The sequence below is a fragment of the Cynocephalus volans genome, chromosome 4, assembly GCF_027409185.1.
Source record: "Cynocephalus volans isolate mCynVol1 chromosome 4, mCynVol1.pri, whole genome shotgun sequence".
In the NCBI taxonomy this organism is placed as follows: Eukaryota; Metazoa; Chordata; class Mammalia; order Dermoptera; family Cynocephalidae; genus Cynocephalus; species Cynocephalus volans.
The window spans coordinates 8,588,396-8,605,569 of record NC_084463.1 but is presented as its reverse complement, the minus strand read 5'-3'; the positions used below and the strand labels follow the sequence as shown (position 1 = coordinate 8,605,569).

At 42.4% G+C, this 17,174-nt stretch overlaps 1 protein-coding gene and 1 pseudogene across 1 annotated transcript in view; one reads left to right on the top strand and one right to left on the bottom strand.

Annotated features, from left to right (window-relative positions):
- Positions 1-17,174, top strand: part of ALG9 (ALG9 alpha-1,2-mannosyltransferase) — a 98,604-nt gene that overhangs the window by 3,771 nt on the left and 77,659 nt on the right. Inside the window, exon 4 of the mRNA XM_063092925.1 lies at positions 6,114-6,184. Coding sequence (XP_062948995.1) covers positions 6,114-6,184 — 71 coding nt within the window. The remainder of the gene's footprint in view (positions 1-6,113; positions 6,185-17,174) is intronic.
- On the bottom strand, positions 802-5,698 carry LOC134374939 (prostaglandin reductase 1-like; annotated as a pseudogene).

Below are 17,174 nucleotides of genomic sequence, written 5' to 3'. Positions count from 1 at the left end.
TCTAATTTAAGCATAGTGAGGAAGAATAATTAGCAGTTAACTGGGGCCTAAACTGATTAGTTTTCAGAAATTTTACCCTGATATGTCTTGGTATAGATTTCTTTGGAGTTATCCTGTTTGGAGTTTGCTCAGCTTCTTGAATCTTTAGGCTTCTGTCTTTTGCCAAATTTGGGGATTGTTTAGCTGTTATTTTTTCGAGTAATTTTTCAGCCATTCCATCTTTCTCCTCTCCTTCTGAGACTCTGATGACTTGAATGTTAGCTCTTTTATTATTAGTCCTACAGATCCCTGAGGCTCTGTTCATTTTTTTTTCCCCCAGTTTGTTTTGTCTTTGCTGTTCACACTGAGTAATTTCTATTCTTTTATCTTTGAATTCACTGATTCTTTCCTCTGTCCCCTCCATTCCATTGAGTTTTTATTTTGGTTGTGTTTTTTCAGTTCTAAAATTTCCACTTGATTTTTCTGTATATCTTCTATTTCTTTACTGAGGTTTCCTGTTTTTTCATTTGTTTCAAGCATGTTCTTAATTGCTCATTGAAGCATTACATGGCTGCTTTAAAACTTTGTCAGATAATTTCAACATCTCTGTCATCTTAGTGTTGGTCTCTGTTGATTGACTTTTTTCATTCAGTTTGGGATCTTTTTAGTTCTTGGTATAAGTGATTTTCAATTGAAAGCTGGAGGTTGTAGGTATTACATTATGAAACTCTGTATTATTCATGGGCTTAGCATGCTTCTTTTGCACTACTCTGCTCCTTGGATCTTATTGAAGTCTTCTGTTTTAGCTGGCTTCTTTTAAATCTACTCTAACAGGGGAAAGAGAGGGAAAGGTCTCCACCTTGTTACTGCCAAGTCAGGGTAGAAGTCTAAGTTCCCCAAGTGGGCTCCACTGACACCTGAGGAAGGGGTTCTTTTTGTTATTGCTGGGCAAGGGTATGAATTCTAGCTCCCTACTGGGTCTCCATTGATACCACAGTAGTAGGCAGGGTAGAGGCACCTCATTACTGTCATATTGGGTATGGTGATAGTTATTCAGGCTTCCCAAGTTGTCACTGATACCGTGATGCAGGGTGGGGGCTCATTACTACCAGTAGGGATGAAAGTTCTGGCTTCCTACTGGACCTTTGACGTATGGGTGGTAGTGGGATTGCAGCTTTTTTCTGGGGTGTTGGCTGGAGTAGGGTGGTTATTGTCTGAAAGTTTTGTGTCATGCTAGGCTACCTCTTTCTTGGTCCATTGGCTAGAGAGAGCAGGTGTTGATTGGGTTGTTTTTGTGTGTGCCTATTGGCATTTCTAGTTGCCAGCTTCTTTGGCCTCATGTCTGGAATATACAAGGTAAAGTGAAAACCCATGGAATTTACCATTGTGTTGTTCCTCATGTCCAAACGTCTATAGCTAGTTTTCTTTCTTCTCTCTACCTTTCAGAGTCTTCTTATATTTGTTCTAAATATAGTTTAAAAGTTTTTAGTTTACTGAGCAGGAGGAATAGGGAAAAATCCATCTTCCTTAAAGCAGAAGTCCCTAATTAGAGAATTGAAGGATAAGTGGGCATTGTCTAGGTAAGGGAAGAATAGGGATGAGGGGAGAAGTTGGGACCAGTCTTCTAGACTGATTGTGCTGAGGCTAGGAGGGCCTCTTCTTGTATAAATAGGTTTCATACTTGGAACAGGGAGAGAGAGTGGTAGAGCTGATTAGGTGAGACTGAGAGGTAGGAAGAGGCCAGATTTATATAAGACTTGGTAGGATATACTAAGGAATTAGGCTGTTTTTTGGTTTTTTTCTCCAAGTGCATCGTGAAGCCACTGAAAGGTTTTAGACAGAAGAGAGTCATAATTGCAATTGCATTTAGAATAATCAGAAAGGTAGCACCTGTAGAAAGTTCCTCCCTTCCCTACCTAGTATCTCATTTCTGGTTTTTGAACTTGTCAGACAAAAGATAATATAGAATGAAGGACTCAGTAGAGAATTAACAATATGCAATTTTTAGAGTTTTTATTTTCACGTAGATATTCACTATCACTTCAAATTTGACATGTTCAACACAGAATTCTTCCTCTTACATCACTGATGTGAACAGCAGGTAAAAAAGGAAGGAAGATTTTCCTTCATGTTCTTACTTCTAATCTTCTTCTCCCTGTTAGTTCTGCCAGTGGGAGCCAACAGGGAGCCACTTGGCAAATGATAAGTGTAGCCTACAGATTCTCAGCCCAAGCATCATAATGGGAAGGGTGGATTGTTGCGAGACAGTATGGTAATAATTAACACCTCTAGTGTTGGCTCCTTTTCTAACTTCTTGCTACCCCAGTGAGAACAACTTTGTATTGTCTGTACAAAGACTTTCCGTACAGAGACTTACCGTATAAGGGTGTATTTCTCTGAAGTGTACACTTAGGAGTAGGATCACATATAGACCTGTAGGCTTACTTAATCTCACTAAGTACTGCCAGATTGCTCTCCAGATGGCCGTCCAACTTTATGTTCCCTGCAACAATACTCAAGGTTCCAGCTTCCTCACATCTCCTGAGCACTTGGTATTCCTGACTTTCTCACGTATGTGAGATGCTTCTTATTTTAATTGCATTTCTCTGATTACTAGTGAGGTGGAACATTTTTTCATATATTTATAGTCATTCAGATTTCTCTTTTTGTGAATTACCCATTCACATCCTCTGCCCATTTTTCTATTGGGTTTTCTGTTTTTTTCTCCTGATTTGTCAAAGATCTCAATAGTAACGCCTTGTAGGTTTTAGGTATTGCAAATCCTTTCTCTTAGACTGTCACCTCTCTTGTTAAAGTTAATTTCTGTTGATCTGAAATCTTTAATTTTGTTATAGTCAAACCAATCAGTTTTTCTCTTATGGTTGGTGGGTTTTGGGTCTTTATGAAAGAAATCCTCCTTCACCATAGGTCACAGAGATATTGTTCTGTATTTTCTTCTATTAGCTTTATAATTTTATCTTACAGAGATACGGCTTTAATTATTTTAAGTTTATTTTTATAAATCATGGAAAGACCAGGCTTTTTTTTTGCTATATGGTAAACTGGATTTCTAGCACCATCTGTTAAATAATCCATCTTTTTCCTTCTGATTTGTAGTACCACTTCTATCACACACCTCATTCCCATACGTATATGGGTGTGTTTCTGTTCTCCTCATCCTTTGTCATTGGTCAGTTTGTCAGTTAGTACCATACTGTTTTTATTATTATGGCTTTATAATGTATGTTAATATCTGTGGATGAATTTCTTACTTTGTCCTTTTTAAATTTTGTATATTAAAAATTATTTCAGAATTACTTTTACCCCTCATGCGAATTCTGCTAGGTTTTGATTGGAGTTGCGCTGAGTTTGCATATTAATGTGAGAATTAATAATTTCGTAGTGTTAAGTCATTCCATCTCTAAAATGATATATTTATCTAGTCAAATTTTTGCATCTTTTAATAAAATTTTTTAATTGTATTTGTTTCAGTCTGCTGCAGTCTTTGATATGTTAATGGAAGTTCTTTGTACTTTTTGTTGTACATGCTAGATAGTTATTGTAAATGCTGTCTTGTTTTCTGCTATTGTTTAGGTGGTTATTGCTGGTATGGAAGAACACAGTTGATTTTTGTATGTTGATCTTAATACTGAATATCTTACTGAATTTCCTTGTGTCAGTGATTTGTCAAGTGAATCTCTTGGGTTCTCTTTCATCTGTGTGCATTAAGTTTAGTTTCTTCCATTTGATTCCTCATACTTCATTTCTTTTTCATGTCTTTTGGTGCCAACTAGGACTTCCAGTTACTATGTTGAATATTAATAGGGATGGGGACATCGTTGTCCTGCTCCCATTACAGTCCTTATTTTAATTCATGTTCATTTTAACTTTCTAAGTGTGAATTTGTACTCTCCCCAATTAGATTTGTACTATCCCCAATTACATGAGGAGTCCTTAAATGTAGATACCTTATACTAAAATTATCTGTATTCCTAATAGCATCTTGAATAATGCTCAGTGCATAGTAGGTTTTTGGTATGTTGTTACTGAATTAATGAATGAATCTGGGCATTTACTGTATTACTTTATTGAATTCTTTTTGGAATCTTTTTGGTCATAATGATGAAAATAGAAAGTATTTTCAAGTTATTTGCACTTACATTAATCATACTGTGTATTTAAGTAGTGTTTAAGTTCTGAGGAATTCAATGCTCTTAAACATATGGTAATTTGAAGTATAAAAGCTATTCAATATAACCCCTATTATTTTGTTATTTTTATTTTTTAAATTAATGTCCTTAATTATAAAATTAATAAGATGACATTACAGAATTTTGGAAGATAGGAAGAAAAATACCTAACTAAATCCGTCTCTTACCATTTCATTATGTTTATTTCCAGTCTTTTCATATGCATATAGATCCCATAGCTATAACTCTGGTGTATAAATAATATTGTATTATGCATTTTCAAATAATATTTTGCAATAATCAGAACCTAATATATTATGATTGTTTAAGAAGTGCTTGTTCAGAGGCCTCACAGGCCACCATCAGTGAGTCTAGTCCTGTCAGAGACATCCTGTTGCTTCTCTTGCCTGTAGGCAACCTTACCTGGTAAGTTAAATGTCCAAAACACCTTGGATTTCTTCCCAAGAACAAACCATTTCTGTGCACATCCTTTGAGAGCTGAGTTCCTTGTTGAGGGCCAGAGCAAGTACAAACCTTAGCATTGAAGCAGAGGGGACCTATGGTTCCCCAGGCCTAGGAGGTTATCAGTATCAATCATTCTCCCTCCCCTTACTGGTATGGGTTCTGAACAATGCCTAGAGCCCCTTACAGATTTCTTCATTTAGGGGATAACATGTTTGAAAACTCTCCACCTACATTATCAAAATAACAATCATAACTATCAGGAGAGGCTTTTTTCAAAGTTTCTTCCAAAGGCTGTACTATCTTGTAGTTAAAGGCAACATCAAATCCAAAGTTTTTTTTTTTTTTTTTAAAGATGACCAGTAAGGGGATCTTAACCCTTGACTTAGTGTTGTCAGCACCACACTCTCCCAAGTGAGCTAACTGGCCATTCCTATATAGGGATCCAAACCCATGGCCTTGGTGTTATCAGCACCACACTCTCCCATGTGAGCCACAGGCCAGCCATCAAATCCAAGCTTTTTAAGGAAGGCAACCTTTTCATCAGACTCTGCTGCTCCAGCAACTTTGCAGCCCTTGAGCTTAGCTGTCTGCCCCGGAACAGAACCCACTGCTCCTGCTGCTGCATTAACCATCACTGTTTCTCCACCCTTTGCACCACAGATGCCAAGTAGGCCAAAGTAGGCAGTTAGGCCTGTCATACCAACTGTCCCCAGAGCCAAAGACAGTGGTAACTTATCTGGCCACTCTATAAGCTTTTCCAGTTCTCTTCCATCAGAAATGGAGTGTGTTGTCCAGCTTGAAGAAGCCACTACAATAGCTTCTGTTCGTAAGGGTGAAGTTTTACTTTCCCAAACTCTTGCCACTTACTGCGTCATCATTGTATCACCCTCTTTCAGTCTTTTGGCCACCACTCTTATGTAAGGATCTATGGTGAGGAATAAAGCTTCAAGCAGAACCTCTCCATTTTGTAAAGGTGGGAGCTCAGTTATCTTCAACTCAAAGTTACTATTAGTAGGGTTGTCTACAAAGTGATTTTTCAGTGTCCAGCTCTTAGCATGAACCATCTTGAAGCTCAAGAGTCTGCAAGTTTCAGTACTAGAGAAGGTGGCAAGGCTTGCCTTTAACCATAAATTTTATCATCTGTATAATAGTCCACGAAATAGATGTAGCATAATTTATTTAAATATTTCCTATAGTTGGACATTTTATAGTTTTTAAAACAGTTTTTACTAAATAGTGCTGCAACTAACATTTTCATCAATGGAAGTGTCTCTTCCTGCCCCTGCCTCCTGCAGCAATAGAAGTAGGTATACTGAGACTAGGTGTATAAAAATTTATATGATTCTTGATACATACTGCTTTTCCAAAGGATTATATAATTTATAGTGTTATTGATGACACATACAAGTGGCTTCATCTTTATGAGTTTTTCTAGCTCGCATTAGTGACTTCTGTTTTTTTGTTCTGGATTTCTTTCAGATTCTTGTCTTTTACTTTCTGCGATGTCTCCTGGCTTTTGTGAGCTGTATTTGTGAACTTTACTTTTACAAGTGAGTATAAAAGCTTTGCTTCTAAAAGTGCTATGAGGAAGCCCAGTGTAGCATAGTCTAGGCAGGGATTAGAAATAGAAAACACTTTTCAGGCTGGCTGGTTGCTCAGTTGGCGTTATAACCAGGGTGGTGTTATAACACCAAGGCCAAGCGTTCAGATCCCTGTGTTGACCAGCTGCCAAAAAAAAAAAAAACGCTTTCCTTCTAGTTCTTGATATTATATCTAAAGTGATTTCTTGTTTGAATCAAGCAGTTGAAGAGAAATATTCCTAATTATTTTTTTCTTTCTTGAGGTTCATAAATACCATATCCTCATGTCATTAATTTTAATTCTGTTAATACATATCTAACTGGTCTTTACTTGGCAAAATTTAGTAGATCCTTTGTTTTGGTCCCCTAGAGCTTAGCTGATAGGAAACTATTCCCAGCATGACTCCCTGCTCTTATTTACATCCAATACATTGTCTTTCACTAAGTAGCTGTCAGTTGATTGCATATTAGTGAAACTACCAAGCATTTAAGCATTCCAGTAATAAAAATAGCCACCTTTTTTACATTACACCTAACAAATATCTTATTTTGATAATGCATTAAAAAATATTTGGACTTAATGATCGTTATTTAAAATCTACCTACACTAAGAATGTTAGATTAAAAAAAATCTTTGGCCTTGACTCTGAGTAGAGCAGAGGAGGGAAAAAAACAAAAAAACAAAAAGCCAGTGCTGCCTTTGAGGATAGTAGCCATAAACTGGTCTTTATATGGGTTTGAAGCTGAATTCAAATCACCCATATGGTCCCCTAACCCGAGGTTGAGAATTTGTTTTAGATTGTTTTGGGTTGGTTGTGCCCCTAGGCATCTTGCAAAAATTTCTCTAGAGAAATAGACTTTTAACCCAGGTGTCAAAGAATTACCAGAGATAAAGTTCTTGTAAACAAAAATTATAATAAAAACAAATCACAAAGCACAGGAAGGTGCAAGACATTGAGTGAGAGCCAACAGAAATAGTAATCAACAGAAAGCTGACCTGTGAATCTTTATTTATTAGAAATTATTAAAATAAGAGTATAAGTATATTTAATGTATTTAAAGAAATAAGAGAACTGCTAATATAAGCAAGAAATAGGAGACTACAAAAGTGACCAGGCAAATTTGAAAAAGAATCAGAAATGAAAATATAAATATAATAATATTTATATTATTGATTTTATTTAAACCATATAATATGTAATATTTATATAACATCAGTAATATTTATATAGTATTGATGTTTAAAACTCAGTGGATAGTTTAAACAGTAGACACTGCTAACAAGTAAACTAATAAACTGGAAGATTAATTTGAAGAAATTACTCAAAATGCAGTACAAAGAGACCAGAGGGGGAAAAAAAAGGCAATAGAGGTTTAGAAATGTGTAAGGTAGAGTTGAAAGATCTGACATATATCTGATCAGATTGTGGAAGGTGAAAGGATGAGGCACAAACACAAGGCAGCTTGCCAGAGAAGTTCCGATTTATTTAGCGAGTACATCTGTTTTATAGGGTTAGAAGAGAGTTGATAGGTTTACAGGGGCGTTTGGGGATTGGATGGATTATGTTGCTAAGGGGCCAGGAGCAGGGAGCCCGAGCTAATTGGCGCGTGATTTGTGCCGGCGGGAAGGAAAAAAGCGGAAGAGAAGGGTGGCCAGCGCCATGATGGGGCGTGGCCGAAAAGGGTTCTCATACGACCTAATATTCCTCCCTTTTTGTTAGAATAGGAGCGACGTCCTTTTTCTCTCTGGCTACTTCCTGCTGGTAGAGGGCGTCGTTTGGGAAGGGGTTGGAGTGTCAGGGAGGACTATGGTCAGGAGACCCCGTAATATCGTGGAATATAAAAGAACCTCCTGGGGGGTGAAATGGATGAAAGTTCCCTGCAGCCATAAGTCGATAATCTGTTGAGTCCACTCCTGATGTGTAAAAACTGGGTGTAGTAGCCAAGCGTCGGAGGAAAGGGCATCTAGGAAGGCAATCCATTGCGTCCTGTATGTTTCATCAGCATGTGGTGAGGAGTTTCCGAGAAGAGGTGGAGAGTTCCTCAGTAGCTAGGAGTTGGTAGTTTCTAAGTTAAAGCTGGTTAAAAGTCTGGTTAGAAATTTTGCCCACTTGGGTTTGTAAAAACTTGAGTATACAAGGTAAAAAAAGGCATACCAGAAGGATTACAGAGAGGGGACCAAGGATGGGCCAAACCCAGGTTAGGAGAGGGTTGGACATTAGAGAGGAGAATGGGCTGGAGTCGGGTGGGGCACGCAGGCTGGTAGCTAATTCAGTGAGTTTAATGATGTTATTTTCTACCACACCCGATTCGTTAATATAATAACAACATTCTTCTCTTAGGAAGAGGCAGGTGCCACCTTTTTCCGCTGTGAGCAGATCAAGGGCTCTTCTGTTCTGGAGGGCCACTTGGGCCAAAGAAGTTATTTGTTTTTGTAGGGAGGTTAGAGATTCTGCTGTGGATGTGAGGGCCCTTTCTAACTTGGATTTAATATCTTTGACAGCCCACAGAGAGTGGCCCAGGGCTCCTCCTGAGAGGCCGGCACTGGCTTCGGAAATGGTTAAAGACATACCAACCAAGATAGGGAGGAAAGCCGCTCTTTTCTGTCGGTCTGGGGGATTAAGAAGATGAAACATTTCTGAACTGGTGTATAGGGTGAGCTGGGGAAAAACAGTTACGAAAAGGCAAGGAGAAGTTATTTGGGGAGGAAAGTGGTGATAAGGGTTCCATTGCACCAAAAAAAAGGTTCCAGGTGATGCATGAGTAGTATTTGTGAGGTTAAGACTGTATTGGCAAAAGGGGTCATTGAAAGATTTGGAAATAGTGGGGCCACAGAGGCATGTTCTAGGGAGGAGGGTGTGGTTGCTGTCCTCAGGCTCTCACAAAGGAACATTGGGTAGGGGTGAAGAGGGCAGTGGGGCCTGGGAAGGGTTTGGACGAAGGAGTGCATCGGTGTTTTTGACTGGGACAGCGGCAAGCAGGGGGCGAGCCAAGGAGGCGTACAAAAAGCAATTTCCGGGGGAAATGGATGGAACAGTCTGGTTTAAAAAGGACAGGGTATCGGAGATGATCTGTAACCAAGTATATATAGGGGAGCCCGGGGCATGAAGGGAAGGGCCATTTTCTAAAGAGGATATGATGTTCTGTTCATGATGTTTTATGTCTGTGGAGACAAGAGATATAGGGTCGTGAAGAGGAACATACTCACGGGATATTTCAAAAGTTCCACAGGGGTGTGAAGCATAGCCATTACAGTAAACAGAAACAAGGACCCTGGTAGCCCATCGGCTCTCCCATGGGTCCTGGATGGTTAAAGAACACTGTCGTTTGCCATCACACTGAAAAAGTCTCCTACCAGTAGGCTGTCCCATATACCTTAACCCCCAGTGGATCTTACATGACCAATACGGACAGCCGCCATAGGTGTCAGGCCACCAATGGCAGTAATCGCGAGTCTGATCAAAGAGGAAGCAAAGGTAAGGGCGGTTGGCTTGTTTAACTAACTTGGAATTGGAGTGATAGTGACAGCCTCGGAGCAACCTTTGATGGAGCAGTCTGCAGTAGCAGCCAAATGGGTGACTTTGGTGTTTTTTGTGTGTGTGTGTGTATGACTCTCTCACCTTAAATCTCCATATGTAAGACGGAGAAGAAGAGGAACTTTGAGGAAGTATAAAGAGAAAGAGGAGGAGGATATTAAAAGTGTTAAGAATACTAAAAGGGAGCATCCTGTGGTTGATGAGGGAAGGGCAGGAGTGCGGGAAAATCGCAATTTCAGGGGATTAGATGGGTCCGGAGTACAAGAATAAGAGGGAGAAGGAGTAGATGGAGGGGAGCCTCGGGACTCTTCTGAGATATCCTGGACGGCGGTGGGGACAAGGTTCCGGGTGTCTGGTTTTAATCTAGAAATGTGAATCCAGGGAGTAAAACGGTTACCAGGTAAAGAGAGTTTGGTGGCTGTAGGGGTGCAAAGAATAACTGGGTAGGGGCCCTCCCACTTGGGTGTGAGAGGTCCTTTTTCTTCCAGGCAGTTGTAATATACTAGTTGTCCAGGGTGGAGAGGCAAGAAGTTTTGAGAGGAAGCAGGGTCAGGAAGAAGCCAATCTTGAAATTTCCAAAGTTCAGAGCGGAGATGGAAAAGGAGAGGTAAATTGAGGTCTGGCGGTATTGGACCCTGTGAGGGAGTGAGCCCTGGAGGTAAGAGGGGACGCCCGTACATTATTTCAAAAGGAGACAACAGAGAGGGGTTTTTTGGAAAAGCCCTTATCCTGAGTAAGGTCAATGGGAGTAGCTGAACCCAGTCCAGGTGTAGTTCTAAGGATAATTTTGTTAAAATATTTTTAAGAGTTCTGTTGGATCTCTCTACCTTTCCGGAAGCCTGGGGATGATAGGGACAGTGTAAGTGCCACTGAAAAGAGAGAGCTTGGGAAACTTTCTGTGTAATCTGAGAGATAAGCTCAGGACCATTGTCTGACTGTAATGAAGTGGGCATTCCAAATCTAGGGATAATCTGAGAGAGAAGGATGGACGCCACTGTAATAGCCCTTTTATTAGATGTGGAGAAGGCCTCTACCCATCCAGAGAAGGTATCTACGAACACTAGGAGATATCTGATGCGTCGTACAGGCGGCATGTTAGTGACATCCACCTGCCAATCAGCTGCAGGTGTGTGACCTCTGGCCTGGTGGGAGGGGAAAGGTTTAGGTTTTAAAGGAGTGTTGGGGTTAGTGCACTGGCAGACTTTACAAGTAAGGGAAATTTCCTGTAGGAGGGCTTTATCTAAAGGGGTGAGCGTAAAGAAAGTTTGTAAAAATATTGTTAAAGTTTGGGGGCTAGTGTGGAAGAGAGCATGTAGAAGCTGGAACAGGGCCGTATTGTCCGTGGTGGGTATGTCAGTGAGGACGGCTAAAAGGTGAGCAGGTTTATGTTCGGGATTCATGGCCGCTGTTTGTGCAGCCATGTCGGCCCTGGAATTGCCCTGTGTGAGAGGGGAGTTGTCTTTCTGATGAGACTTGCAGTGAACTACCCCTAGCCGGACGGGCAGACAAGAGGCCTCTATAAGTTTGGTGATAAGGGATGAATTAGTGATTGAGTTTCCTTTTGTGGTGAGTAGGCCCCGTTCCCTCCACACAGCAGCATGGGGCAACAGGATGTGGAAAACATTTGGAGTCAGTGTAAAGCGTGAGGGATTTACCTTGGGCTAAAATATAGGCTCTTGCAGCTGCTATATGCTCAACCTGTTGGTTGGTAGTGCCTGGGGGTAGGGGTTTGGCTTCTATGATTTTGGTGAGAGAGGTTACGGAATATCCTGCATAATGGGCAGAGTCCTGTCTGAAAGAACTACCGTCTGTAAACCAAATGTAATCAGGATGAGAGAGAGGTCCTTCTGAAATAGAGGAGTGACAGGGCAGGAAGTTTTCTAGGGCCTCCAGGCAATCATGGGAAGGGGTGCCTATACCTGAAGGACAAGGTATGGGAAGGAAAAAGGCAGGATTTAAGGGCGGGCAGGGAAGAAAGGTGATGTCAGGGTTTTCGAGGAAGGAGGTGAGAAGGGACAAAACCCTGGACAGAGGGAGGGATTGAAGTCCCTTGTATGTCAGGAGATCCTTTAAGTGGTGGGGGGAAAGGATAGTTAATGGTGCCCTGAAAGTTAATTTGTATGCTTCCTTTTGTAAGAGCCGTCCGGTGGCTAGGGCCCTTATGCAGGGTGCCCATCCACGGACGGTGGGATCTAACTGCTTAGAAAGGTATGCTACGGGAGCAAAGGTGGGTCCATAATTTTGTCCCAACACCCCGAGTGCCTGTCCGCCCTTTTCATGGACGTACAGGAAGAAAGGTTTAGAGAGATCAGGGAGATGAAGTGCCGGTGCCTGTACAAGGGTCTGTCGCAATTTTAAAAAGGGATGGCGGGGGGAGGAGAGTAGGGGTTCATCAGGGGGACCCTTAGTTAGGTTATACAGAGGTCTGGCCAGGAGGGAATAATTTGGGACCCACGCTCTGAAGTATCCAGCTAATCACCAAAATGACAATATTTCAGCTTTTGTTTCGGGAATGGGAAGGTCCATGAGAAGTTGTTTTCTGTTAAGTGTAAATGACTTTTTCCCTGGGGAAAGGAGAAAGCCGAGGTAGGTTACCGTTGACTGGGAAATTTGGGCTTTATGTGAGGAGACCCAATATCCTTTATTAGCTAAGTGATTTAATAGGTGAGCGGTATCTGTTAGAGATTGCTCCACAAGGGGCTGCACAAGAGAAGGTCATCTACATACTGAAGAAGCATGGAATCAGGGTGGTTGGCATAAAAATCAGTGAGATCCTGGGCTAAAACCTGGCCAAAGATGTGAGGACTGTCCCGAAATCCCTGTGGGAGAACAGTCCAGGTAAATTGTTGGGAGTGTCAGGTGTGAGGATCAGTCCAAGTGAAAGCAAAAATATCTTGAGAGCTTGGCGCTGGAGGTATAGAGAAGAAAGCATCCTTTAAATCCAAAGCCGAAAAATGGGTGGTGGTGGCTGGGATGTTAGGAAGGAGGGTATAGACATTGGGCACTAAGGGATAGATAAGGATGACTGAGGAGTTAATGAGGCGCAAATCCTGCACCAAGCGATAGGTCCCGTTAGGTTTTTTTACAGCTAGTATAGGGGTGTTGAAAGGCGAGTGAGTGGGCCGGAGATGGCCCTTTTTTTGTAAATCCTGAATGATGGGGCAAAGGCCAAGAAGGGCTGTGGTGGTCAGGGGATACTGGGCCTGGCATATAAACTTAGTGTGGTCCTTAAGCCTAATGTGTATTGGAGAACACTTTGTAGTGGAAGGGCTTGATGTGTCCCAGACGACTGTGTTGACAGGCTCAGTTAATGTTGGAAAGGGAGGCTGTGAGTCCGAGTCGTTGGCCAGGAGTGCTATAAAAAACTGTGTGGTAGGCGATGCATGGGAGGTGATGCTGATCGTAACCCTGAGAAGGGAGAGAGTATCTCTTCCCAGTAGAGGGATGGGACATTGGGGCATGACAAGGAAGGAGTGTGAGAAGGGTGTGGAAACATCTTGCATGGTGCATGTTAATAGGGGGGTTTTACGAGGGAAAATCTGTTTACCTCCTACCCCGACAATAGGAGAGGTGGAAGGTGTAGTTGGGCCCCATAACTCCCTCAGGACCGAAAAAGTGGCTCCGGTGTCTAAGAGGAAGGAAATGGGGTGCCCATCCACCACAAGCCGCACCCTGGGTTCCTGTGTCGTGATGGTCATGGTCGGGAACAGAGACCCAAGGCCCCATCAATCTTCTCCTGCTAGTCCCAACAGGTCGGGCTTAGATTGTGGGGTGACTGGCCCCTCTCCTCTTCGGGTGGCAGGGCAATCAGATCCCCAATGGCTCCTTTTTTGGCATTTGGGACAGGGAGTGGTTGGAGGCTGAGGAGAGAGGCAGGCTTTTGCCCAATGTCCCTGTTTTCCACATTTAAAGCAGGTTCCAGGGGGCGGCTTATGGGTTTGTGGGCACCTGGGTTGCGGCTGTCCTTGGATTATTTGTGCAAGCATCTGAAAATCTGCCTGATCAGCTCTCTGCTTGCGGCGTTCCTTTTCCTCCTCTCTATTAGGAAAACCTTAAAAGCCACCGTAAGAATTTCAGTCTGAGGAGTAGCGGGCCCATGCTCTAGCTTTTTTAATTTAGCCCTAATGTCGGGGTAGCTCTAAGCTAGGAAATAGGTCATTAAAACACGACAACCAGGGCCGGCCCATGACTTACTCAGGAGAGTGTGGTGCTGATAACACCAAGTCAAGGGTTAAGATTTCCTTACCGGTCATCTTTTGAAAAACAAACAAACAAAAAAAAAACATGACAACCATCTAGGATTTCTGGGTCTAGATTGGTATATTGTTGAAGGGCCTTGGTTAACCTATCTAAAAATTCATAAGGGGATTCTTCCTTTTTTTGTATTACTTCCTGCACCTTTTGGAAATTTATAACTTTTCGAGCAGCCCGTTTGAGGCCAGCTACAAGGCAGGAAGCAAAAACATCATGGGAATTTATGCCAATAGGGGTGTTATAATCCCATTGGGGATCCTGTTCTGGAACTACATTGGGACCTGTAGGGTGGTTAGGATTAGTCCTGTGTGTTTCATCTGCATGGGCTCGGACCAATTCCATACACGCCTTTGCTCCTCAGGAAGGAGAGTGTTAGCTATCAACATGTATATGTCATGGTGTGTGAGACTGTAAGCCTGCAGGATCCACTGAAACTCCCTAACATAGGTGGTGGGGTCAGTGGTAAAGGAGCCCAGTTTCTTCTCTAATTGTGTGAGATCAGAGATGGAAAAAGGTACACGAACTCTGATTACCCCTTCTGGGCCTGCCACCTCTTGAAGCGGTGCAATAGTGGGAGGGACCAGAGGGAGCCCCTGTGATCTAGTCCATGGAGGACTAAAAGGTTTTGCGGGAGGAGGGGAAATGGGGGGCAGCTGTGGAATTGGAGTGGAAGGGGAAGCTGAAATGGAAGATGGCGGAGAGGAAACTGAGGTGGAGGGGGAAGTGGGAGCGGAGGGAGGCGGAGGGAGGTGGGTGGTATGCGGGTGGTTTGTCCGCAGGATCGAAAGTAGGAGGGTCAAGAAGGGGTGGAGACTTATAGGCCAGGAGGACTTGGGAGGGAGAGCATGAAGAACAAAGATGGGGATTTTGCTGGAGGAGGCGAAAGGCCTCGACATAGGGGATCTCTTTCCACTTTTTGAGGAGCTGGCAATAGTTAAAAAGGTCGCGAAGGAGGTCTGGGTCTAGGGATCCCTCAAAAGGCCAATGGTTTTGGTTGTCCAGGGGGTACTGGGGCCAATCTTGAGTGCAAAATCTGACCAAGAGCTTTGGCTTAATATCTGGTGTAAGGGAGAGTACAGTAAGGTTTCTGAGTAAGCATTTAAGGGGTGAGGTTTCCGGAAGGGATGAGGAGGCTCCCGTTGTGAAGTGGACAGAGATAAGGAAATCAAGAGGAAGAGAAAAAGAGAAAATGAGGAAATGAATCCCCGGGCCGGAAGTGGGTCAGCAAAATCCAGGAGGCATTCCCCGAGGAGTTTGTGAGCCACGGAGGTTCTATAGGAACCGGATTAGGAGGAGAGTGAGGGTCATCACCCACACTTCAAGCTCCCAGGAGGCACAGTGCCAGAGGCCACAAGGAACCTAGTACTAGGATTTTCGGAACCCATTTTAGTGTCCAGAGAGAGAGAGAGAGAGAGAGAAGCAGAAAGGAGCCTCCACCCTGAACCCTCACGCTCAAAGGCTCCTGGAGAGAAGGGAGTGGATAGCCAGAGGGTCCGCCACGACCGTAAAGGTCTTAATGGGGTGTAACTTTACATCTCTTAAGGGCATTGGAGCCTTGTTGGTCGATAACTGCTCTGCTGTAGCCCAGAAGAGGGTGGCAGCCCTATAAGGGAGACTTACCCAAGGGTGGAAGCAATGGTGAGTGCAAAAAGCCAGTGCCCAAAAAGGTGGACGAGGGCAAGCCGCCTTGGTTGAGACGGAGACGGGGCCCACAGTGGACAATCCCGCCTCCCGGGTTTCAGCACCAATGAAAGGATGAGGCACAAACACAAGGCAGCTCGCTGGAGAAGTCCCGATTTATTTAGCGAGTACATCTGTTTTATAGGGTTAGAAGAGAGTTGATAGGTTTACAGGGGACACAGGGTGTTTGGGGATTGGATGGATTATGTTGCTAAGGGGCCAGGAGCAGGGAGCCTGTGCTGATTGGCGCGCGATTCGTGCCAGCGGGAAGGTATTATGGCGCCGGCGGAAAGGAAAAAAGCGGAAGAGAAGGGTAGCCAGCGCCATGATGAGGCGTGGCCGAAAAGGGTTCTCATACGACCTAATAGAAGGAGATAGAGAGGATGGGGAGAGGCAATGTTCAGTGAAGTAGTAGCTGAGAGTTTTACAGAATTGATGGAAAAAAGATGCTAACCCATAGATTTAGTAAGCCTAATATATCCAAAGCTGGATACATAAAAAGAAACTAGTGAAACTATATAAAATACCAGGGACAGAGAAAAAGATCTTGAAAGTTGATGGAGAACTAATAGAATACCTACAAAAGAATGTTAGGCAGTTAGAGTGACAGAAAACTTCTCAGGAGTCAGAAGACAGAAAAATAATATCTTTAAAGTGTGGAAAGAAAATGACTGTCATTCTAAAATTGTGTACTCAGTTAAACCATCTTTTAAGACCAAGAGCTAAAGACTTTTCAGTAAAAAGAAAGAACAAGAAACCAACTAAAAGACAGAATTTACTACAAACAGATTCTCACTAAAGGAACTTCTAAGCTTCATTTAGGAAGAAGTAAAAATTATTTCAGAAAGAAGCTCTGGGATGCAATAAGGAATCTGAGCAAGGAAATAGTTAACACATGGGTATGTCTGAACAAATATTGACTAAATGAAGCAATAATAATATCTAAAAATGTTTAATTTGTGGTGTTAAAAAAAAAACCTACAAGAAAGAAGTAGAAGGAAGTGTATAATTACTTAAGTTTGAGAAAGACTGACTTAGATAATCCCTTGTTAACTTTTGGTGTACCTCCTAGTCTTTTCTTCTGACGACCACCATTTGTTGAGCAACTATTTGCCATGCACTCTCCTAAGAACTTTTCCATGCATTGTCCTCACTGAAACATTACCAAATAGGTATTATTTATTATCCTCATTTTATAGATGAGGAATCTGGGAGAGAGATTATATGACTAGGCCAGGGTCCCACTGCTGGTAAGTGGCAGAGTCAGAATTTGAACCTGTGTCCATCTGAATCTGAGGCCTATTATTTTTCACTAAACCATGCTGTTTTCTTATTGAGAGTAGATGTAATCTTAGCACATAAAGTATACATTTCCTCTCAGGGAACTTCTGTCCTGTGCTGTAAGTAAGAATGCTTGGGTTTTTTATGCACACAAAATTGCTAACAGACGTGTCAAATAGTTTTGTATTTGACTTTAGATCTTCAGTGTT